The sequence below is a fragment of the Ictidomys tridecemlineatus genome, chromosome 3 (assembly GCF_052094955.1).
Source record: "Ictidomys tridecemlineatus isolate mIctTri1 chromosome 3, mIctTri1.hap1, whole genome shotgun sequence".
Lineage (NCBI taxonomy): Eukaryota > Metazoa > Chordata > Mammalia > Rodentia > Sciuridae > Ictidomys > Ictidomys tridecemlineatus.
The window spans coordinates 75,357,808-75,383,367 of NC_135479.1; the positions used below are offsets into that span (position 1 = coordinate 75,357,808).

At 46.2% G+C, this 25,560-nt stretch overlaps 1 protein-coding gene across 2 annotated transcripts in view; it reads left to right on the forward strand.

The window, feature by feature from the left end:
• Bsn (bassoon presynaptic cytomatrix protein) overlaps positions 1 to 25,560 on the forward strand; it is a 104,949-nt gene that overhangs the window by 51,781 nt on the left and 27,608 nt on the right. For both annotated transcript variants that reach the window (XM_078043186.1, XM_021727469.3), the window contains exons 2-3: positions 7,692 to 8,085; positions 23,363 to 24,247. In XM_078043186.1, coding sequence (XP_077899312.1) covers positions 7,692 to 8,085; positions 23,363 to 24,247 — 1,279 coding nt within the window. The remainder of the gene's footprint in view (positions 1 to 7,691; positions 8,086 to 23,362; positions 24,248 to 25,560) is intronic.

The window sequence follows — 25,560 nt, forward strand, 5'->3', positions numbered from 1 at the left end:
TAGAAAGAGGAGGATGAGCTTGGTCTGAGATAGGCCTGCCTAATTCTGAATGAGACACTCTAATAAGCTGGATGGATATCACTTGAGGTAGGCCTAAAGGTTTGGTTTTATTCTACATCACAATGACAAGTCCATGGCCTTTGGGCTTAACTGAAGGCAAAAGATCTTTCCCATTGATCCTTCCCAAACCTAGTCCTCCAGGATGTTGCTACCAATTAATTGGAGTTAGTGGAAAGTTTCCCATCCTTGCTCTGGATTCTGGAGAATGGCTGGCCCTGAAGGAAACCAAAGCCAAATCAGATTATCCTGAGGGATATTCTCAACCTAATAAACCCACTCAGGTCTCAAGGCTGGGGGATGAAGTTCCCAAGCCTTGCTCTTATTGAAGTAATAGTTGGCAGCTTCATCTGTCCTATGTTTGGTGGCAGCAATACTTGTTCCTATTAGGCCCTCTTGCCACATTGTCCCTTGCTGATCCAACTGCTGACCTATTCTGAACTCTCCCTCAGTAGTAGCATAGCATCCAGAGATCAGTGCTTTAACCACATTCTCACTGGCCCAAAGAGACTTGCCTGCAACCTCCTGAGACTTGTTTGGCAACAGAAAATTTCTGTCAGATGCTTCAGAGTGGAAAGGATGAGTGAAAGTGGTGTAGGTACCTATACAACACTAATGTTCTTTCATGTGGGTTTATCAATCTAGGAGTGTGAGCACTTGTATGCCCAAGTGCATTTGTATACACCTGCTGAGGGAGCTATCACCAGGCCAGCATTCTGCTTTGTCCTTACCTGTATTAAGGAGGAGCTGACTGCCTGGGTTACTCTGGGGTATTTTGGGTCTCAGAAATTTACCCTCAGAGTAGGGCTGCAAATTAAAGGAACTGGGAAGTTAGGAAAGAAAGATGTTAGCTTGTTAGGGAGTTCCTCTTGTAGCATGACATCCTACTCTTCCCAGGAATCCTAGGTGTAGTATCTTCCCTCCACAGCCAACAGGTCATCCCCTACTTCAAGATATTATGTCACAGGCACTGAGCCCATGCTGCCAGCTTCTTGTCAAATCACAGCTTCCTTCTGAGCCTGAGTGTTATGGAGACACTCATCCCTGTGCTGTTGCCATTAAGGAGCAGATTCTTTTTGTCTCCAGGCAATCAGGAAACATGGTGAAGCCAACTCTTGATGGTATGGGGCCTCCCTGTCACTGACCTAAGTATACTGTCCATGGGGAGGGCTGGGGACAGGAGAGAATCTGATCTGGGCAACCAACAAAGACTTTAAAGACTCTTTTAAAGATCGAGGATTGGGAATTTAAGAAGTTCCTCAGTGGTGGCCTCCAAACTAGGACATGTGTGGCAGAGGGTGGGGAGAGAGGGAACAAGGCAGAGAATATGAAAACTCCTTTTTATGTTTATTTTCTAGCTCATCCTTTAAAACTTTTAAAGGATGAGCTAGAAAATAAAGGGGAGGTGTTTTATTAATAGTAGAAATGTATGTAATTAGTAGATAAATATTCATATATTGGAGATGCATGTTTTATTGACAGGGGCACACCATTGAAGAGGCACATGGCCTCTGGCCAGAAGGCTGGGTAAAGAAATATTTTTCTTGCATAAAAACTGGAATTTTTTTCTAAGTCAATTTCTGAATTTTCACATCCATTCCCAACAGAGGAGCTTCAGAATATAGGAGCTGAATCTGGCATCCATCTTTCCACAGCTTCTGTTTCTCTACCTGTGTGTGCAGGGACCACTGGGGATAGCCCCAAAGGAAAGAGTCCTCTCACAGCATCTGCCCAGCCATAATTGCCTATTACATAAAGGTCATCCATGAATTTATCAAAACCTTGTTTGAAGCTATAGGGTTCTTCCAGCTGCTCTGACTTAGAGAAACAGTTTTCATAAGTTCACTACCCACCTCCTGGTGACCAAAGACAGCTTATTAATGTGAATCATTTATCTTTGAAATGTTCAACTGGAGATGGTAGGGGGTACTCTCTAGAATGTTTCTGTGAGGAGCTCATTTCCTTCTGGACCATCCCCCAACTACCCCTTCCCTACCCCCCCTGCTCCACACTTCCTTATTTTTCCTTCTAGTCTGCTTCAACCCTTATAGGCCCTGAAGGTAGCTACCATAGCAGATTCAACCTGCTTCCCTCTGTGGATTATGGCTACATCCCTGCCCTTACCTGGTATCTAGAGCATCTTTTAGTTACTAGAGCTTGTGAGCCTCATGTCTTTTCCTGGGTGTTTCTGACTATTGTAGTGTAGTACTATACTGCATTGTAGTCTAGTACTGTAGTCTAGTCTAGTACTATTGTAGTCCCAGTACTGGTCATGGTATGGGAGGTTCTGAAGATTGGTGAGAGAAGCTGACTGAATTTGCTGTACTCCTTTTCCTGTAGCCTTCCTGTGACCAGGGTGACCCTTCCCTGGCAAACCATGTTAAGATGGTCTCTAAGCCGTTAATAACCCTAATTATTGAAAAGAAGAAAAACTGGTAGAAATCATGGAATTTCTTTTATTTCCCTTTCTCTTCCTTTCCTTTTCAGTGTTAGAGAATGAATCCCGGGCCTCACGCATGCTGGACAAGCATTCTATCACTGAGCCACACCCCTAACCCAAAATCAGGGAATTTCTATGTCCTCTATCTTTCTTGGCCACCTTTAAAAAAAGTTTGTCTCTTTTTTTTGGTGGGGGGGCGGGTACCAGGGATTGAACTCAGGGGCACTCAACCACTGAGCCACATCCCTAGCCCTATTTTTGTATTTTTACTTAGAAACAGGGTCTCACTGAGCTGCTTAGCATCTCGCTTTTGCTGAGACTGGCTTTGAACTCCTAATCCTCCTGCCTCAGCCTTCAGAGCTTCTGGGATTACAAGGGTGTACCACCGTGCCCAGCTAACAAAGTTTATCTCTTGATAAGGTATTCTTAGTTTCCTTTTTGACTTCCAGCCACTCTTTAATCTTCACTCTTCTTCCTTCTCCCCCAGCCTCCTTCTCCCTATATCTTTTCTGCTTTATGCCAGTGTCCCTTTCCCAGCCCTCCCCAAGTAATAGGATTCCCTGAGGCTCCTAGAAGGAACAGTGGCCTCAAGGGGCTTCACTGCTAAATCCATGACCACCAGACTAAGTCTTTTCTAGGATGAAGCCTATAGACACCTCCCTCTCCTTTTCCCTGCTCCCTCCTTTCTTCTGCTCAGCAGCCATATTATCCTGGAGACTTTTGTGTATGCCCCTTAAGGAGTGCCTCCTACAGGGCTTACCTCTTCCCCCTTCATGCTATTCCTATCACCCTGGCTCACATGAGATTTGTTCCCAGTCATGACCCCTGAGATCCACCATGGTGGACCTTTTGTACATCAGGAGAGGAATCTGGCTCCCCCCCAGATGTACTGGATTGGGACCTTTATGATGTATGGCCCTCATGGATGTGTAGATTCATCATGGCTCATGACACCATTGGATGCTCTCCCTCACAGAAACTTCTCTACCCTGTGGGTTTATTTTCTTTTGTCCTCCTTTCCCTGACTGCCCTGTTTCTGGCATCTCCTCTATTCCCATAAACATTGGTGCTCCCCACAGGTTTTCCTGGACTACTGCTCTGAGGGTGGTCTATATTCCTGAAATTACTGTGACCTGAACCCTTAATTCTCCCAGATAAAAATCTCTAGACTGGTCTAAATTGAACCCCTGAATTGTGACCCTTCCTAAGTCTTTTGCCTCCATCCTTATTTTACACAACCAAACCTAAACTTGTGATTTTGCTCTTAAGCTCCCATCCACCAATTGCCTTCTCTCCCTGGGTTCCCTATTTCAGTTAAAAAGAACACTCCTCCCTGGAGTTCAAGCCAAAACACCCCTGCTGTAACCTCCCTTCCTCTCATCCTGTGGACTGTCTGCTGGACTATTGCCTTATCCTCACACAATTCCCTCCCTCTACCATCTTCTTCTCCTTGGCATAGAGCAAACACCTCCTGTTTGGAAACCTTAGAGACCCTGCTGTCTTGGCCCTTCCCATTTTAACTTTGAGCTTCTCAATTCATTCAACACACATTATTGCTAGGAACTGTTCTAGGTGTCGGAAATAGCAGTGATTTATATCTGCCACAACTGCCATGTACAGCCACCTAGATGAAGCATTCTCTAACATGACTCTGGGACTTTTCCTATGTTCTTCTCTCTGCCTAACTTGCCCTTTCACAACAGGAAAAATAGCCCATCTTTTGAGATCTAGTGTAGATGTCTTCTCATCCAGAAGCTGTCTGAAGCTTCTGTCTTCCCCCAGAATATGCAGCAATGTGTTTTTCAGTGATTTGTTTGCACATCTCTTTTTAATCTAAACTGGAGGCTCCCAGAGGACTTGATCTCTATCTGTTCTAAATTTTTATTTTAATAAAATATTGAATTGGTGTTTATCAAGAATATAAGAACATTTGTAAAATATGTATACAATGTAAAGAATAACAATACAAGGAACACCTTGGGATCCAACTCCTCTTGTAAGAGATATGAAGCCTTTATACCATAAATACCTGGAACTAAACCAAGCATCAGAAAACATTTCTGAATGACTGAAGGTCTGAATGAATTAATTTATTAATACTTGTCACTGGAGTCATGACCCATGAGATCCACCATAGTGGACCCTTTATACAGCAGGAAGGAATCTGGCTCCTCCCCAGATGTACTGGATTTGGACAGGGCTTGGGCATTTCTGATGTGTGGCCCTCACGGATGTATGGATGTGTAGCACTTACCAAACAACATAAATATAGTAGCAATTTTTTCTGCAAGTCTCTCAGTTGCAGAGCAAGCTCCAGGTAAAGTGGTTATAACTGAATGATGTCACTGCCCTTTCTTAGGCCCACTTCATGAGCTCACTATGCTTTTCATACATCTTTTTGTTCATTTTGATATGTCCACTGAGTGTCCTCAGTGCAAGCACAGTGCTGGGTCCCTGGAATACAGTGGGGAGCAAAACAGTCAGAGATCTCTTCCTAGGGAGCTTCTATTTAAGTAGCTCTTTAAAAAAAGAAAAAAAGAATCCAAAGAACCTAAATTATGGTGCTTCCTACTCCTCTAAAGCTATACTGTGCTTTCCTGAAGGTAGTGTGGGACCGTGGTTAAGGATATAGACTGAAGACTTGAATGTTAGATTGCCAGCCCTACCACTTGTGAGTCATCATGGATTTGCTGGCCCTTAAGGAAGGGTTTACCTCTTCTCTCTTCATGCTGTTCCTAGAAGGAACACCTGGAACCACCCTGGCTTTGTAGCAATTTCCTTGTCTGTAATAAGAGCAAAATGGATTCCACACCATGAATTTGCTGCGAGGCATAAAGGCATTATTATGTGAAGAGTGGCTAGTGGTGAGTGGCTCACAGTGAGGGCTCAGTATCATCACTGTTATTGTTAGCAGAGAATTCTCTGTGGTAGGGGAGACTTGCAGCCTGCAGCCTAGGAGGACCCTACTATTGTTGCTACAGTTTTCTCTCACATAGAGTTAGTTCTAGAGAGGGACTGAGTGTCATGCCAGGAACTTGCCATATTTCCTCAGCTCTAAAACATTTTGAGCCATGTATTACTGTTCTGAGCCATGATGGATCTATATTCCATCCATTCAGAATATACAAATTGAGCATCCAGTTTGTGCCAAGCCCTGGCTCTAGATAAAACATCTCCAAAAAGACTATACTATGATGCAGCATTGAAATAAAAGAGTCACCATGTACACAGAAGATTTCCTGTCACTTACAAGCAACACAAATAGAGTAGCAATTGCTAAATTTTTCAGAAGTCCTTGAGGAGCTTGGAGAGAGGGTTATAGCCCTGTTACATGTAATAAAGGGCTGTTAGTAGCTTCTGATTAGCCTTCAAAGGCTACTTTTAAATTCCAGCCACAAATAATTTAAGTAAAAAATTAAACTATTGCTGGGCATGGTGGCACACACCTGTAGTTCCAGCAACTCAAGAGGCTGAGACAGAAGGATTCCAAGTTCAAAGACAGCCTCAGGGGCTGGGGATGTGGCTCAAGTGGTAGCGCGTTCATCTGGCATGCGTGCGGCCCGGGTTCGATCCTCAGCACCACATACCAACAAAGATGTTGTGTCCGCCGAGAACTAAAAAATAAAAAAAATATTAAAAAAAAAAAGACAGCCTCAGCAATTAGGAAGGCCCTAAGCAACTTAGTAAGACCCTGTCTCAAAAAATGAAAAGGGTTGGGGTGTGACTCAGTGGTAAGTACTTCTGGGTTCAATTTCCAGTACCCCGCCCCCCAAAAAAAAGGAGGAGAAGGAAGAGAAAAAGAAAGAAGGAAGGAAGAAAGGAAGGAAGGGAAGGAGGGAGGTGGGAGAGAGGGAAAGGAAAGGAAGGGAAGAAGAAAGAAAAGGAAAGAAAGAAAGGCAGGAAGGAAGAAAGAAAGAAGCTATTAATTTAACCACATGGGAAACATTTCTTTTGGATATGTAGAAATTAGTCTACTGAAAGGCCCTAGAGGATCCCCCAGGTTCTGAGTGTGGGCCAGAGATGCTATGGCCATCACTATTCCAGGTTTCCTAGCTGGTGGCAAAGATGGCTCAGAGGGTTTAGGCTCAAACTCTTAATGTTTTACCAAGAATGCTGTTGGTTGATGAAAGGAATTTTCAATGGACACTTAGTGTTTCTTTTTTCCAGAAGAGTCTGTATTAGACTGAGGATATATTTCTCCAGTCCTGGTTTCTTGTAAGGGAAGAAGGACTTCAGAGGATCTTGGGGTGGGCCTCCCCATGTGGGCTTCTCATCTTCCCTCTGAAATGGCTTGTCATAGGGTGTTCTACCAGTTAGCTTCTGTGTCTTTTTGGTGAGCAGATGGTCTTCACATACTGAATCTTTTCTACCAAACTCCTCAGGGACTGGGGCCACTGGGGCAAAAGGGGTTAGGACAAGCTCCTCCATAGGCAGCCACAGCTAGGCCACTTTAGTGCCTCTAAGAAAGTCTGTCCTGGCTCCTGGGTGCCAGCAGCTGCTCAAATGAATACAGCACAATGTAATATGCAAGGTCTCGGGAACAATAGAAAGTATTGCCTTTGACTTTTTGTGCTCAGCCTCATTTAAATTGGAAAAGAGGAAAATTAGCAGAAATGAACGTAAGTTGGGTCAAAGCAGAAGGAATATAGGAGTTCCTCATGAAACTACTCAACTGTACTAGCTCCTTTGCAGCTGGGCCAAGTTGAAATGGACATGGGAATTAGGTACATTGAGCCTCCCTCAGTGGTTTTTCAAGGGCTGGATCTCAAACCCCACCCAGCCTTGCACAGTGGAAAAATATCTCATCCTGTTTTGATAGACTTGGTCTGGCATCAGGCTTGCTGGAGAGCTCTTTCAAAGTTCCTTTGAAAACAGACAAACCAGGGTGTTTGCATCAACTTGGAGCATCTTAAAAATGCAGACCTTACCCTAGACTCACTGAATCAGAATCTGGTCTTTATCAGGAGATAAAATGGGGCACTCATGATTCTGCCATGTGGCCTGGTGCTAAGGGTTCAAGTGAGAGATGCTTGTCAAGTCTCAGTACAGGGTACAGCAAATGGTGGCTGTGATGATATCACTGGGCAGAAGAAGGGTGGTGATGGGTATTGGCGGGTTCACTAGCTTGGTAGATGCCTCTGCAGGTTGCTTCTTTAAGGTTTGTCTCTAACAATTATTTTCAATGTCATTTCAGTGTTTCCCGGAGACTGGACCCCAAGGAGCCCCTGGGTAGCCAGAGAGCAGCTTCCCCAACCCCAAAGCAAGCTTCTGCTACTACTCCTGGCCATGAGAGCCCCCGGGAGACAAAGGCACAGGAGGTTGATGGTCCCAGCAGGACGCTGCAGGTAGACAGCAGGACGCAGAGATCCGGGCGGTCCCCCTCAGTGTCACCGGACAGAGGCAGCACTCCTACATCACCCTACTCCGTCCCCCAGATTGCCCCCCTTCCCAGCAGCACCTTGTGCCCTATATGCAAGACCTCGGACCTCACGTCGACCCCCAGCCAGCCAAACTTCAACACCTGCACCCAGTGTCACAACAAGGTCTGCAACCAGTGTGGGTTCAACCCTAACCCTCATCTCACCCAGGTAACCACTGCGCCGGCTCCCCACCTACCCACATCTCATTATGATGCCTTCCCTGATTCCCTTCCTCTCTTTCGCCAACTATCTTTTCCTGGTTATTTCCCTCAGCATCAGCATATTTGTTCTCCTGACTGGCGAGGGGTGGTCCTGGCTCCAAGATGTGGCAGCAGAGAAAAAAACCTGGTCCTATATCTTATGAGGGATCTCTACACCCTGAAAGTGTGAGCAGAGTCCTAGAGTAGAAGGTGCTTTCTTATTTGGTCCAAGTTCAGTCTGTAAAAATGCCCTTGGAAAAGACCAAAGACCATCTTATGGGCAACTTCATCCATTGGTTGCTCATTTGGAAAAGGCTATAAGCAGCTGGAGAACCCAAAGAGAGGCAATAGTCCTGGCCCTGGGCCTGTTTTTCTCCTTAACAGCAGGCCTGGAGGTGGATGCTGATGAGGGGAGCCAGCTTTTAAGGGAGGCAGGAAACTGCCTTCCAGCTGGGCTCTGGGAAGCTCCTCCTCTGGACTTCAGTTCCAATTATCAGGGAGCCTGAGGTAGTAGAGCAAATACCCATTCCCAGAGTGGAAATGAAGGCTGGAGGGGACAAGCCTTCACAAAGGATGTCATTGTACTCTCACCAAGAGGTTACTGTAGGATCTTTTCTGAGAGTTTGGCCTCTTTTTTTTTCCCCCTGGAGGACTCTAGGTCCACAGACTTATCCTTGCTTTGTTCAAGACTCTGCATTTCTGTAGGATGCCTTGCAAATCCCTTGGAAACTCTCATTCATGACCTGGGGGCTTGGGTGCTCCAATGTATCAACTGAGCTGGGGCCATCCCTTTGAAATGAACTGAGTAGGTTTGCTGGCTTCCTATCAATTATCTGATGTAACCCATAGAATTCTCTGATTTTCCCTGCAAGTCTTTGCCCTTGGACAGGATAGAGAGTGGCTAACTGCAGGCATCCGCATGAGCACCTCTGGGATTTTCAGCAACTGGAACCATTTGGACCATGTGAGAGGGGGGCTGAGTGAGAATAATTGTTCACAGGTCAGGCTCTATATATGTCATGAGGTGCTGTGGGTGTGGGATGTGTGGTTTGTGAGAGATAAGTGCGAGGTTCCAAGGAAGGAGCTGTTGGTGTGGGGAGATGATTCAGTACATTTGGAGTTGCTCCTGGAGTATGGAGGCTTCCTGAGGAGGCGTGCATGTTCGTGATTATTGCATCTGTGATTAGAAACAGGCCCATCCCTGCAGTGATAAGTTAGGTAAGTGTTTGCTGTTCAGTATTGAGAACAATGTGATTAAGGCTAACGAAGCTCACCTGTGTGTTCCCACCAGCAAGAAGCAAGAAGCACATGTTCTCACAGAAACAGGGAGGCTTGGCAGGTGACCCATGCCCCTGTGAGGAACCCCTCCTTTTGCTGGCCTCACCCCTCTGTGTTCCAGATACCCTGAGATGCTCACTTGTGCCACAGCCCCTGATGGAGTGGGTGGAGTTCAAGAGACAGCCAAACAGGGTGGCACAAATCTCCTGGTGAGCATCCCATCCCTCACCATACCACAGCCTCTGTCTCCAGGCTCCCCGAAACCCAGCACCTTCAGTGAGGTGGGAAGGGAGCCAACTTTTGGCTGTGCCTGGAAAAACAGCTGAGTAGGAGGACCATGGAGATACTCAGTCCATCTGCCTTGTTGTACTGGGAGGAAACCAAGACTCACGGCCAGGAGAAAAAGAGTGCTCCAACTTACTTCAGATTCACAGTTCTCAGTCAAGTAATTCAAGCAAATCCTGGGCTGGACAAATGAAATCGTTCTTTACTGTGAGATTTCTTAAGGCTTTAGCATCCTCAGGGACTTTAGGAGCTCCATAACAGAGCTAAAGTTGGCAACCGTTCCCAGACTTGTTTTCACAGAGCCTTTTAGGGGCTGCTGTTTCATGGTATTTAGTTTAGGAAATGCTGACTTAGTTCATTCTTCATGTTCACACCTGGTAGATGCCCTATTCTGTCATGGTCTCCAGGCACACTTTTATGTTTCCAGAGTTGGCTTTCAGTGGTGTTCCTGTCAAGGAAAACTCTGCTTGCACATTTTCCTGAGGCGCAGCAAAGTATAATTTGCAAGGCAGTGAAGTTGCCCTTTATCTGCTAAGAGCAGACTCAGCTCCCTCGTCATGTGATGAGAAAACAAATTTGCAGGTTTTGCTCACATACATGCTGTTAGATCTGTCCTGGGCATTATATCTATTTTGGACACTTTAACTTGATATTATGTCAACCAAGAAGGCTTTTCTAGGATTGCCCTGGTGTCTCTGGACTGAGCTCTCATCTGGCCTGAGGTTCTGTGCATGTATAAGGGATTGATTCTGAAGTCAGATGCACCTGGGTGGCAGGGGATCAGAGCGATCAGCTTTTTCAAGAAATCAACTACATCACCCACTTTGAAATTACTTTTTAGGAGGGCCCAACTGGAGTAGAAAAGGGTAGGGCACTGCCAGCTCCAGCACACAGGCACCGCAGATGCTATCCATAGGGGTGCATCATGTAGACCCTATCTGGGGTGGGGAGTATACCTAGAACTGTTAGTAAGGGAATGCTAAGCCCTAGTTGAGGAGACCTGGCAGCTTGGGTTCTTTGTCCAGCAGGATACTCTGCTTTCCACTGTATAGAGGGAGATACCTAGCAGTTCCAGGGAGAAATGAGGGCCATACAAGTGGCATGGAGGGTTTCACAACCTTTCTGAGACCACTAATGAAGTTCCTTTTGGGTCTTTGGATATGTAACCATGGAAAATGGAGTGTTTCTTATATGTGTTACAAGCAGAGGCTCACTCACTAGTGTGTGACTCATATTGCTGTATAGATCAGGAGTAGGATAGAACTATTTTGTAAGACCTGGGGATGTAGCTCAGTGATAGAGCACTTGCCTTCCAAGTGCTGGATTCTATCACCAGTGCTGGGGAAAAAAAAAAGTACATAAATTAAATAACTGTTGTGTGAATTGCTGTATGGAGATCAGTGAGTAGAATGCAGGGCAAGAACCTGGCACTACTAGGCAATGGTCACCATGACTCAGCATTCTTATATCTCATGGCAGCTATCAGGGTCTTGTTACTTTAGGAGGTACTATAGAAACAGGAGACCAAGTATGGAGATGAGAACTACCCACAGGTAAACAGCCAATCTGGCTAAAAGCAGTGTCGACAACCTGGAATTACTGTTTTCCTGGCCTGTAGGCCCAAGCTTCTTCTGTCAGCTCGAAGGCTGTTGGTTGGCTGCTATACTCTTACAGACATGATGCTCACTATTGTGTCTGTGCCAAGATTGGCAGGTTCTTGAACCTCTGCAGAGAGGAGGAGGTCTGCCATGTATTTTGATGGGTTTCTGAGTGAACGAAGCACATTAAGACTGCATGGTAGGGGTTGAGTTTGTGGCTTAGCGGTGGAGCACTCACCTCACACGTACATGGCCCTGAATTCAATCCTCAGAACCACATAAAAATAAATAAAGGAAATAGAGCTATTGTGTCTAACTACAACTGAAAAATAAATGTAAAAAAAAAAGACTTCATGTTAGCCAGGTGTGGTGATGCATACCTATAATCTCAGCTACTGGGAAGCCTGAGGCAAGAGGATCCCAAGTTCCAGGCCTGCCTTGGCAACTTAGTGAGATCTTATCTCAAAATAAAAAATAAAAAGGACTGGGGTTATATCTCAGTGGTAGAGTGCCCCTGGGTTCAATCCCTAGTACCCCCTCCCCACACACAAAGACTGCATAGAAATTGGGGAAGGAGCTCAGAGCATGCTCCCTATTTACAGCCAAAGGAACTTTGGGTCTTAGGAAGTCTTGGCTTATTCTGGATCATTCTGGAGCAAAAGAGCTGGCAACCCAGAATCAATGGCTCGGTCTCCAGTTTTCTTTCATGTTCTCCCATCCATGGCCCACTGTCACCCAGGTGGCTGAGGCTGGTCTGTAACTAATGGAGCTGAGCCAGCCATTTTTCTTGGTGGAACCTGTGTCTTTCTGGATTTCTCCAATTCTGGTAGCTCAGGCAGGTAAATAATTTCACCTCTTTGAAACCACGCAGCAAAAGACTAGGGAGTTTCTTTTGGGAATCTGCACATTTCTTATCACTCACAAGGGACCTCCCTCTGACATCAGGAGGCCAGAGGTGTTATTATTCAGTGCCCAGTGATAAGGAAGGAGCAGGCAAAGTTCTCCTATTCTGTTTCTCATGTGGGGTTTGAGCAAGTACTTGTATTCCTGAATATCAGAATTCTCTGAAGGAAAAACAGAAATCCAAGGACTGGCCTCAGTAGCTTTGCTGATGCCCTTTGCCAGTTCAGGCCTTCTAGTCCACTTCTCCAGTCTTCAGAGAATTATATTTGGGCCAGCCACTCCTTTTTGCACCAGGAAGTAGGCTCTTGCTGCTGTTGTCAGAACTCTATTCTGGTAGCTGGGGGTAGGAGATAAGGCGTGGGCAAACACCAGCTGGGCAGAGGATGGGAAGGCGAGGTGGGGTAGGTAGTGGGCTGGGAGTGAGCTGCAGGAGACTGTGAGCAGAGACCTAGGGTTAGCACAGCCCACTTGTGTTGGCCTCAGAGCCTCCTGTCTCAGAGCCACCCACAGCACATCCCAGTATGGGACTCCTAGATGAGTCTGTTCTTGCCCTCAGAGCAGCAACCTAGGAATGAGTACTGTGTGCAAAGATATGGCTGCTTGTATATCTAGGCTGAATCCTCTCAGAGCGCTACATGAAGGGGGCCCACAGTCTGTATCTGGGAGACTCATGCTTTGCCCCAGTGGCAGGCAGCATCCCCAACCTGCCATGTCCAGCAGTCCATCTGTTCCCATGCCTCTTGCTCTAGTCAGACTTACAAGCCCCTCTAAGAAAACTACTAGAGTCTTCCCTAACCTGTTCCAAGGTTTGGACTCCACTGAGACCATGCCAGGGATGTTTAACCCACCGTGCTTCCTACCTCTACCCTCATGGTAAGCTTCCAGCAGAGACAATTATCCAAGCTGAGTGGTATGGAGAAAGAAGAGAGCCAACACATGGCTATGTGCCTTTCTCTCTACTGCCAGCATCCTACTCCTTTCCAGCAAGGGACAGTGTACCAGATGGCCTGGGGGTGGTGCTTTGAGTTCATCACAGATTTCCTCTGCCCCTTCCTGGCCACACTGCTACTTGGACCACTGAAGATTGAGGAGCAGGTGTTAGAAGGATGTGGGACCTGCAGTGTGTTGAGACAAATTTGTCCTTTTCCTTATCTTCCCAGGTGGAGGTATCTGTACTTGTACCCAACCTTCCCTTCCCTTCCCCCAAATAAAATGGGAGTGGACCTCCAGGTGGCAGGCCCTTCAAGAAGCTTTTGACCCACTTTATGTCTAATCTTTAGGCAGTTTGCCTTAGAGTAGCCACTTTGACCCAAACAAATTTTCAGTCAATAGGGAAATGCCCTCAAAACCTCAGCTAGCCCTGAGACAGGTATCCTTGATGCTAGTTTATGCCTTTATATGTGTCCCCAGGCTGACTATGTTCCCAAGAGACAGGACCTTGGGCTATTTGCTTGAACTACTATCAGGTGAGGCTAGAGCCACTGGGAATATGTGAAAAAGACAACTATGATGGAGTAGTTTGGTGAGTAGAACCATCAGGCATGAAACTCTGCTTTGTAGCTGTAAAAGAGGCTATATATTCAAATGAGAATGAATGTGGAATTAATTCAGAACAAAAAATATGAAAGTTTATTCCTAAAACTCTTGTTTTTATATGTGAGAGCAAAGGAAAGACAATGAAAACGGAATGAAGATAGTAGAGTAATAAGTAAATAAAGTATGGGTGGAAAGAAAAGGAAGAAGGCACAAAAAGGAAAAGGCAGTATAGGGAGGTGAGAGAGAAAAAGCCAGAGGCAGAAGGAAGCATAGGATAAGAAAATCTTAGTAAAGCAACCATTTTGGGGCTGGTAACATTTTTTTGTTAAGATGGACACAATACCTTTATTTTATTTATGTGGTGCTGAGGATCGAACCCAGTGCCTCACAGGCTGGTAACCTCTTGGTTTTGCTATTTCTTCTGTCCAGCCTTTCTCCTACTTGTACCTCCCTCCACAAATGCCTTTTGAGTCCTTTTGATAAGCCAGGAAATGTCTTGACACAGGAGAAATAGGCAGAAGTGAAGCAGACATGCTGCTCAGCTGTGTGGAAACTTCAGGCCAGTGCAGGAGGCAGCCCTTCCACCAGTAACCACATAAGCGAACACACAGCCACGCCTGGGGAGGTCTAAGAGGGGGTGAGTTGGTGCAATATTGAGAGGAGACTCTTGGGTGTTTCTCCAAGGAGGGGCCATTAGACTGTAGAGCCAGGTCTAGGATAGCTGAGATGCTATAAACCAGGACCAGAGGACATGCAGATTCTTCTGGATCTGCTGAGGTCTCCAGATGCCATCTCAAGGGTTTTTTAAAGTGGCAGTAAAAAGAGATCAGATGTGTATTTAAAACCACCACTCTGATGGGACCTTCAAATAGCCAAAATAATCGCTTTTTTAAAAATTTATTTTTCAGTTTTCGGCAGGCACAACATCTTTGTTTGTATGTGGTGCTGAGGATCGAACCCGGGCCGCACGCATGCCAGGCGAGCGCACTACCGCTTGAGCCACATCCCCAGCCCTCGAAATAATCTTAAAAAAGAACAAAGTTAAAGGACTCACTCATCCTAATTCAAAACTTACTACAAAGCTATAGTAATCAAGAGTGTGATACTGACATAAAGACAGACCTACAGGGCTGGGGTTGTGGCTCAGTGGTAGAGTACTTGCCTGGTACATGTGAGGCACTGGGTTTGATCCTTAGCACCACATAAAAAATAAATAAATAAATAAAGGTATTGTGTCTACCCACAACTAAAAAAAAAAAAAGACAGACATACAGATCAATGGAATACACTATAGAATATAGAAATAAGCCTCACATAGGGGCTGGGGATGTGGCTCAAGCAGTAGCGCGCTCGCCTGGCATGCATGCGGCCCGGGTTCGATCCTCAGCACCACATACCAACAAAGATGTTGTGTCCCCCGAGAACTAAAAAATAAATATTAAAAAAAAAAATTCTCTCTCTCTCTCTCTCTCACTCTCTCTAAAAAAAAATTTAAATACTTCCCATAACTTTCCACACCCTCTTCATTTAAAAAAAAAAAAGAAATAAGCCTCACATATATGATCAAATGATTTTGACATGAGTATCATGATCTTTCAACAGGGAAACACAAAAGGCTCTGGAAAAGCTGGAAACCCACAAGCAAAAGAATAAAATTTGGCCCTTACTTTATACCAACTATATATAAAAATTCCAAATGAACCAAAAATCTAAACATAAGAGCTGAACTAAAAGTTCTTAGAAGAAAACATAAGGAAAAACTTTATGACATTGGATTGTGCATGGATTTCTTGGATATGACATCAAAGGAACAGGCAATAAAAGAAAAATAGACAAATAGAACTTTGTAAAAAGCTTTTTTAAATTTATTTTTTGGGGCTGGGGATGTGGCTCAAGCGGTAGCGCGCTCGCCTGGCATGCGTGCGACCCGGGTTCGATCCTCAGCACCACATACCAACAAAGATGTTGTGTCCGCCGAGAACTAAAAAAAAAAAAATAAATATTAAAAATTAAAAAAAATAAATAAAAAATAAATTTATTTTTTGGTTGTAGTTGGACACAGTACCTTCATTTTATTTATTTATTTTTATGCGGTGCTAAGGATCGAACCCAGGTCCTCGCACGTGCTAGGCGAGCATTCTGCCACTGAGTCACAACTCTAGCACAGGACTTTGTAAAAATTTAAAATGTTTGTGTATCAGAAGTAGAAAAGAGGCTGGGCAGGACTGGGGTTGCGGCTCAGTGGTAGAGCGCTTGCCTTGCACGTGTGAGGCACTGGGTTCGATCCTCAGCACCACATAAAAATAAATAAATAAAATAAAAGTATTATATCCATCTACAACTAAAAAAAAAAAAAAGAGGCCAGACATGATGGTGCACACCTGTAATCCTAGTGGCTTGGGAGGCTGAAGCAGGAGGATTATGAATTCAAAGCCAGCCTCAGCAACTTAGTGAGGCCCTAAGCAACTCAGTGAGACCTGTCTCTAAATAAAATACAAAACAGGGGGGCTGGGGTTGTGGCTCAGTGGTAGAACGCTCACCTAACATGTGTGAGGCACTGGGTTTAATCCTTAGCACCACATAAAAAAATAAATAAACAAAACAAAGGTATTGTGTCCATCTACATCTAAAAAAATTTTTTTTTAAATTCAAAAAAGGTCTAGGGATGTGGTTCAGTGGTTAAGTGCCCCTGGGTTCAATTCCCAGTACCCCCCGCCCAAAAAAAGTAGAAAGGAAACCCACAGATTGGGAGAGAATGTTTATAAATTATATATCTAATAAAGGATTGATATCCAGAATAAAGAGAGAGGTCCTATAATTCAGCAACAAAGATACCAGGAGCTCATCAGAAGAGCTCTCAATGCCTTGCTTTTAAAACAACACAGTATAATCAGGTGGACTTTCCCCCCACCCCCAACATCAAATTATTAAAAAAAAAAATTTAAACCTACAGAGAAGTTGAAAATATTATACAAGGAATACCCACAAATCTACCACATCCATATATAGTTAACTCATTACTCTTTTGGTTTTATCATATCCTCTGTCTCCATTTTATCTTTTTGTTGAATTTTGAAGTATTTTTTAGATATCAGTATACTTCCCACCAACTACTTCAATAAGCATATCACATTAGCTGGAGTTCAGTTTTCATTTAAGGTTGTTTTTTAGATAAATCTTGCATATAATGAAATGTACAGAGCTTAAATATACCATTCAGTGAGTTTTGAGAAGGTAATCAGGTGGGTCAGCCCTATGAGGGTTGTGGGTCATCTGCAGTAACAATGTGAGTAGGTTCAGTGGAAGCCTGGGAGAAAAAGGCCAAGGACTTCTGAGAAGGAGAGGCCAGAATGAAGGGGTCGGAAGGGAAACAGAAGCCAAGAGGGGAGAAGGGCAGGGTAGGATAGCACAGCTAAGTGTTCCCAGAATTTTAAAGAGAGGTTGAGATAAGTCCAGGCAGTGTAGCCTCTGGATAGTGGGACTAGGCACCAAGAGGAGCATGTATGGGGAAGGTGTGGGGAAGTTGGCTGATCCTGAACAGGGTGTATTACTTGGCGTAGTGGAGAGGCTGGGTGAGAGCAGAGGCTGTCCAGAGCAGTGTAGAAGGAGTTGAGGAATATGGGAAGGTAGAGAGGCAGATGTGACCAGAGACCAGTAAATGGATGAAGAGTCTCCCTTTGTGGAATTCCAGACCAATGAGGCCTTCCAGCCTCATGAAGCAATTAGGTTTCACCCCACTGCACAATACCTAGCCTCAGAGATGGGGCAGGTTTCTAAGGTCTCCCTCAGGGCCCTGGATTGACACAGGCCATGCCCAGCTAGTACAGCTCTGGATGAATGTGTCCTCGCCCTTTAAGAAGGTTACTTGTGGTGCTTGCTACATGTCTGAGATCAGGCAGCTGATAGGTAAAGCAAATTATTTGTGAGGTGAGACAGCAGGTACAGGGTGATGTGTCCAGGGCTTTGGGAGTTTGAGGGTCCAGTCATTTCCTCTGGCCTGCCCTAGTTTTCAGGGGCCACAGGGGATGGTGGGGGGGGTGGGGGGGTTATGCAATCTGTTGAGACCTGGCCAATGACTCATAGTCCAGAAGGACATGGAATCATACTGGCCAGCAGAGTCCTCCCAGGAGCCTCTGGATTAGGCACTAGCAGGGAAGGTTCCTTTATGAGCTGTTTCTGCGATGTTTCAACTTGTACCAAAATGGAAAGCATGAATGTGGCATCAAGTGTGATGTCAGTGCTGAGTGATCTGACATACTGAATGCCTGCTCTCCCAGGGAGGGCTGGGGCTCAGAGGTAAGCTGCTGTTCTTCACAAGAAGGAAGGCTGAGTGATGTATATCGGCAATACTCCTTCCTTGCTGGTAGGAGCAGGAGGGAGGGAGTGGGAAAATAACTTGTTACTGCTGGGGCTTTCAGAAGTTTCTAGTAGCCTTCTGACAGTGAAAAAGACTCTACCCTGGGAGCATCCTGTCCAGATATGGCAAGTGAAGCTGAATCCCACTGTCTGAAGCTGCAAGTGTCCCTGCCAGGAGGGAAGATATAGAATCCTTCCCAGTACTGTGTCTACTCTCCTCCCTGCCTCAAAGCCTAATGGAAAGAACAGAAGGGAGTGACCACTGCAGAAATTACTCATGGCTGCTCATTCATCTTCAGGTTTACAGAGTCCCTGGCCTGGTCCCTAACTTCTGGTCCATTGGGGGACTCCTTAGCTGACCTTCTGTGTATTAAATAGTTTGACTGAGGGGTCTGGAGTTGTGGCTCAGTGGTAGAGCACTCTCCTAGCATGTGCGAGGCCCTGGGTTCGATCCTCAGCACCACATACAAATAGAGGTATTGTGTGCAATTACAACTAAAAAATAAATAAATTTTTAAAAAATTAGTTTGACTGAGGGAGCAACTGGGAATAAGAAAGACTCTTCTCCAGGAGAAAGTTCTCTCAGAGCCACAGAGCCCACTGGACCCAGCCTTTCCAAACTCCAGAAGGCTCTTTGCAGAGTGGGCAGGGACACTACTTAAGTAGGGCCACATAAGTCACATTCACATGGCTTCTGCTTCTTCTGCCTCCTAGGACACCTCTTGACCCTGTATATCACACAGAGCTTTCCCATCCTTATTGCCACCCAGGCCCCTACTGGACTAACCCTAGTCCTCCATTAAGGTTCCTGCCAGCCCACTGAGGTGGTGGGATAGGAACAAGGCTCTGACTTCCCAAGGGCAATTCATTCTTCTTATCTATATATGTGTCTGTGTGTGTGTTCATGTGCACACACAGATAAGCAGAATGAACTGTCCTTGGGAAGTTCCACTTTTTGCTTCTTTTTGACGATACTAGCATTAAAAAGGCTACTTTATCACTGAGCTACACCCCCAGCCCTTTTTATTTTATATTTTGAGACAGGGACTCACTAAAAGTTGTCAAGGCTAGCTCCAAATTTGCAGTCCTGCTGGCATGATAACAGCTACTGTCTGTGAGAGCCATCCACATCAGTATAGCTCAGGAAAATACCCCTAGCTCCACCTCTGGGTCCTGGGAAATTAGGCATAAGGCCCACAAAGCTTCTGGCCAAGTGCCACGTCAGGACAGCAGAACTCTAAGAGGTTTTTTGTCATGCTGGTTAGTCCCTCTGATTGGAGAGACAGCCAGCTTGGAAGGTGCCTAGGAGCCACAGGATGTCTCACTGTATAAAACTAAGGAAGGCTGTAACTGTTACTGGTCCCAAGGCCAGGGAAATCTGCCATAGGACTGTCCATTTATATACCCAGCCTGCATATCATCTCTCTCTATCCCCCTAGGATGGGGGTAAGGGATCTTGAAATAAGGAAAAAGAGACTGATGGTGGGCCCCTTCCAGTAAACTCCTAGGGACTCACAGGGGGAAACAAAGAAAGGGAGGTCATGTGAGTTCAGAGAGCTCCCTCAGCCAATGTCCTCCTCAGAAGGGCTTGTGTGCTGGGCCTATCTGCCTGGGCCTGAGCCTGGGAAGGGCTGGGGGAGGACATAGTCAAGGCTCCTTACCGTCTGGAAGAGGTTGGATAGAAATAGCTGTGCCCATCTGGGAGATGAGTCACTGAGGGGCGTTGCAGCCATTTCTCAAAGAGCTTCTATTTTAGGTGAGATGCCTGTGACACAACCTAGGTGATGGGGGTTGGGGGTGGGGATTGCTGGGGAAAGAAAGTTTCTAGTGATAAGTCTGGGAGTTTTAGCACATACCTTTGTTCAGCCCTGTCCATGACCCAAGGGAGAGTCACCCCAAAGTCCCAAGACAAGGAGACTTACCTCCCAGGTCCCCCTTCCTTAGGAAGTCTTGCCTTACATCATGCTGCAGCGCCCAGGTGCATTACAGAAATGGGACCTTGGGTGTGGCTGAGCACCCACTGCAGGAACTGAGTTTTTGGCTGCTACCCTGGGCCAGTGGCTGAGGGAAAATAACCCTCCCAGAGTTCCTCTCAAGATAAGCAGAGGGACTAGGGATGTAGCTCAGTGGCAGAGTGCATACTTAGTATGCACAAGGCTGTGCGCGTGTGTGCACTCATCCAAACACACACATACACACACACACACACACGAGAGAGAGAGAGAGAGAGAGAGAGAGAGAGAGAGAGAGAGAAGCAGAGTGGACTGCACTTAGAAAGTCCTTTTTTTTAGTAGTGGGGATTGAACCCGAGGATACTTTACCTCTGAACTACACCCTCTCTAGCCCCCATTCTTTTTAAAATATATTTTTAGTTATAGATGAACATAATAGTTTTATTTATTTTTATGTAGTGCTGAGGATTGAACCCAGTGCCTCACATGTGCAAGGCAAGTGCTCTACCACTGAGCTACAGCCCAAGTCCCTATCCTAGCTCTTTTTATTTTATATTTTGACTCAAAATCTTCCTAAAAATTGTCAAAGTTGACTTTAAACTTACAATCCTCCTGCCTCAGCCTTCCAAGTAGCTGGAATTATAGGCCTGATGGGAACTCGAACTTTTTAAAAAAATTATTTTTAGTTGTTGATGGACCTTTATTTTATTCATTTATTTATATGTGGTGCTGAGACTTGAACCCAGTGCCTCACACATGTCAGAAAAGTGCTGTAACACTGAACCACAACCCCAGCCCAGGAACTCGACCTTTGATGGGAGCAATCCTTTCTTCATGCAGAATGAATTTTCTAGAGGGGTCTTTAGACTGGCTTCTGGGGACTGAAATGTTTTATCTGTGGCTTTCTCTGCCCCAACATAGTCAAAACATTCTTGAGTCCTAAAAAGCACATGGTGAGTTAGCAGTTACCAGCTGGAAGTTTGCTTCCCATCCCAATGTTCTTAGAGTTTCTAAAACCAGGCTTGGTCTTTGGGAGGCTCTGACAGTGCTTTCAGGTGCAACTTGTAGACCCCTGACTTGGCCTACATGAAGCCAAGTGGCCTTTAGGAGAGGTGGGACTGCAAAATGCCCAGTCAGGGGACCAAGAGCTGTCAGAGCTGTCAGGGTCAATCTATTCAGCAGCAACACTTGCTGGCCTGGTAGCCACAAGAGCATGTTATTAAGTCATCTCAGCCCTTGTTTTTCTCTACTTTGAGAACAAAATGAGAGAATGCCTGTGATCATGCTGTCTATGGTGCTTAACACTAGGGGATGATCTCCAAAGTGCAGCTCTTAGGTACTTCTTCTGGACTGTTGGGCAGAATGCCTGAGCCCAGACTCCCCACCTGGCAAGTCAGCCCAGAGCAGCAGCAGCATAGCAACCCTATGGCCTAGTGGCAGAAAGCAGGGCTGGAGCACACCTGACAGTAAACAGAAGGGGCCTTCTCTCCCAAAGACAGGACTGGATTTGTGTGTGTGTATGGTGACTGCTACTAGGGCACATTCAGATTCAGAACCTTTGGCTGCAACTACAGACAGGGGAACATCCTTGGCTTCCAGCTTCAGCTCATCAAGGCACCAAATCTGGTGGCTTTAGCCCTGTGGAAGCTGTGCTCCATATCATTAAATTGTCAGGCTTAATCCCACAAGTAAGCCTCTCTGGGATGAGCCCTGGTCTGAAACACACGCTATGCTCAGGCCTGAGAGCACCTGGGCTCAAGGGCTGGTTTGGGGGATAGGAGATACTCAGTAAACAAATTAGTAGATAATTTAGGGAAAAAAGGAAGCACTATGAAGAAAAAAGTTGGGTGATGTGATGGAGAATGCCTGGGGTATATTCTAGATTGTGTGGCCATGGGGGGAAGTGATAAGGAAGTAATGCATGATCTGAGAGACCTACACAGTGAGCTGAGCCAAAGGCTCAGAAATGAGCAGCTCCAAGGACCATTTGGCAAAGCAGGGGGCCCAGTGGGTCTCCAAGGGGAAATGAAGAGAAAAAAAGCCAGAGAGAAGGAAAGGCTAGGGTGCTAATGGGGCCATGGTAAAGAGATCCTGCAATATAATGAGAAACTGTTTAGAGGAGTATGCTCCGATTTACAAGTAGATTTGTTGGAGAGGGAAAAAAATAGTATTAGCTCATGTAACTAAGTCCAAGTGTAGATTTAAGGGAAGTAAATAAAGTCATCAGATCAGCTCCTTTCTCCTTTTCTTGGCTTCACCCACTGTCTGTTGATTTAATTCTTAGTATCTCTCTTTACTTTGGGAGATAAAGCTGTGACCACTCCAAGTCTACATCTTCTGACTAGTAATACAAAAAGAAAAAAGCTCCTCTCCCTTGTTGTTTATTTACCACATTGGTGATATGGAAGGCTCTGATTGGTCCTGGTGGTAAATCCCATGTCTTTGCTTATACTGGCTCATGGCAAAGGGAAACTACATGTTTAGCAATATGTGTTATTGTCTTGGAGGCAGAAATCATCCAATTTTCTTTAAAATTTTGTCTTTTCTGGGGCTGGGAGTATAGCTTAGTTGTAGAGCACTTGCCTAGACCCTGAGTTCAATCCTCATCCAAACACACACACACACACACACACACACACACACACACACACAAATTCATCTTCCTTAAGAAAAACAAAAGTTTTATTTTTACTTAGTCACTTACTATCACATTACTTTTCCGTACTTATTCTACTCTCCAGATTTTTCATTATTTATCTGTCTTCTCCAGGACAGGAACCATGATTTCTTTCTAATCCCCTGTGCCTCCCTCTCTTACCTATCACTCTCCACTTACTCATTTTGCAAACTTTTATCAAATACCCATTGTGCACCAGGCATTTTCCTAGACCATGCCTTCCCTCCTAGTTTATATTTTAAAAGGTCACTCTGACCGCTGTAATGGAATGGCCTGAAGGAGAGTGACCCATTCAAAGCTACTGGGATCTCCCTCCCACAGGAGGATGATGGTAGCCTGGATTGGTGAGTTGGGACTTAGAGATGGAATGCTGTACACACAAATCTGAGGTACAACTTCTGGGCAACAGGGAGGACTCTGGAGCAGAAGGGTGGCAGGCAGAGGGTTGATGGTTGATGGTAGAATGGGGAGGGTTGGACTACTTCTGCTCTGCCACTGTGCCTGGTAGCAACTAAAGGGCAGGAACTGCCTCCACCCTGTCCCCTGGCAGCCCAAACACACCTCAGTGCTAAGAACCAAGCAAATGGGGATTGCACTGACCTGGGCCATGAGCACCACTGATACTGATCACAATGCTGACTGTGCTGCTTCTCTTCTCAGGTGAAGGAGTGGCTCTGTCTGAACTGTCAGATGCAGAGGGCTCTGGGAATGGACATGACCACTGCACCTCGCTCCAAAAGCCAGCAGCAGCTACACTCTCCAGCGCTGTCTCCTGCCCATTCTCCAGCCAAACAGCCACTGGGGAAGCCAGAGCAAGAGAAATCTCGTGGCCCTGGGGGACCACAGCCTGGCCTCCATCAGGTTGAGACATCCAGGGCCACCTCAGCACCGGGGCCTGCCCAAGCAGCTTCCTCTTCAGAGGTGGGGAGGGTGTCTCCTCAGCCCCCTCTCCCCACCAAGCCTTCTACAGCTGAGCCCAGGCCATCTGCAGGAGAGGCTCTGGCCAAAAGTGCCACTACAGTGCCCTCTGGGCTTGGTGCTGGTGAGCAGACCCAGGAGGGCCTCACTGGGAAGCTCTTTGGGCTTGGTGCATCACTGCTGACCCAGGCAAGCACCCTCATGTCTGTGCAGCCCGAGGCTGACCCCCAGAGCCAGCCTTCTCCCAATAAGGGACCACCCAAGATTGTTTTCAGTGATGCCAGCAAGGAGGCTGGCCCAAGACCCCCAGGCTCATGGCCTGGGCCTGGGCCAGCACCCGGAGCCAAAACTGAGCCTGGGGCTAGAGCAAGTCCTGGATCTGGGCCTGGAGCCCTGGTGAAAACTGGGGGAACAACCAGTCCAAAGCATGGCAGAGCAGAACATCAGGCAGCATCCAAAGCTACTGCCAAGCCAAAGACCACGCCGAAGGAAAAGGCCACCTGCCCACTGTGCCAAGCTGAGCTCAATGTGGGCAGCAAGGGCCCAGCCAACTATAACACCTGCACCACCTGCAAGCTCCAGGTGTGCAACCTGTGTGGCTTCAACCCAACGCCCCACCTGGTAGAGGTAAGAGATCTGAGTCAGGCATGCTCCCTTGAGCTTTGTTGAGGACAAAGTCCTGAGGCAATGGGGAACATGGGAACCAGAAGGAGTGTAGAGAGCTGCGTTTGCAGCAGTTGTGGGACTGGCTCTAACAGCTAATGCTGAAGAGGGGCTATACTCCCTTTGCAGTCCCTGCCTCAGGCCTTAATACTTTTACTCAGTGAACTAACTGGTATAGTGAATGAGGATAATGGTGCCTATTCCCTCTGACTGGCTGACCAGTGCCCTGTGCTGGCCTTCCTATTTCCAGCTACTGTGAGCATTGCCTGATAAAAGAAGCCAATCTCCCCTGCTTATGGGGAACCTTTCCTTCCCAGAAAGAACCTGAGATCCCATCCTGCCTTTCATCTGTGACCCTCACAAGAGAAGGGGGTTGAAGGGCCAGATAGAGGATTATACCCTATGTCCAGGATTGGACTGCAAGCTTTTTCATAATGAGGAAGACCATGTCCCACTGCCCAGGCTCCAGCTCAGCATGGCTGATGGTGGAACAGTGGGTAAGAGTACAAACAATCACTGGCCCAGAATGGGACAAGAAAAGAGAGCATTGTGTTGCCATGGTCTCTCTACTAACTTATTCCGATTTCCCTTGAGCTAGGCCTCCATGGGGCCCATGAAAGCTATCCAATATGACTAGGAAGACTACTTTGGCCTCCACAAACCTTATGTTCCAACATGTAGGAATAGCTAAGCCTGAGCAAAATAAGCGACCTCTTCATGTGATGCCCACTTAGACCTCTGGCCCCATACTGCTACCTCTCTGAGCTCTAGGTCCAGTGGCTCACTGGAAGACAGCTTGCCTGGCTGGTAGAGCAGGAAAGTGTTTACCTAGGGGCTTACCACAGAGCCAATGGAATCCCAGCTGACTGTTTTGCTCAGATACCTCCAACCACAAGCTCATTGCTGGTCAGGTATCCTGATGGGCTCCTGAGCTGGCCTGGCCTAGAAGATCCTTGTCCCCAAGAGACTTCTCAGTCCATTGTTTTCTCATTAAACAGGATGTGCACTGAGAGAAGGGAAAACTACTTCTGTCCAGGAGTGTAAATGTTCCTGGCAGCTCCTTTTGGCAGCCCCTGGGATAAGCCACTGGCAGTGTCGAATCAGTTGAAACAAAAGTATTTTAGTCATATGCTGACTCTAGATGATTCTGGATTCTGATCTTGGTTTCTCATTAGCTGCTTGCTTCTGGCCTTCTTGGCCCCAGAGCTTCTCTTCTCATTGGCCAGGACTGCCCCCAACCCCCTTCCAGGTTCCTGTTTCTCCATGTTCCTGCCCCA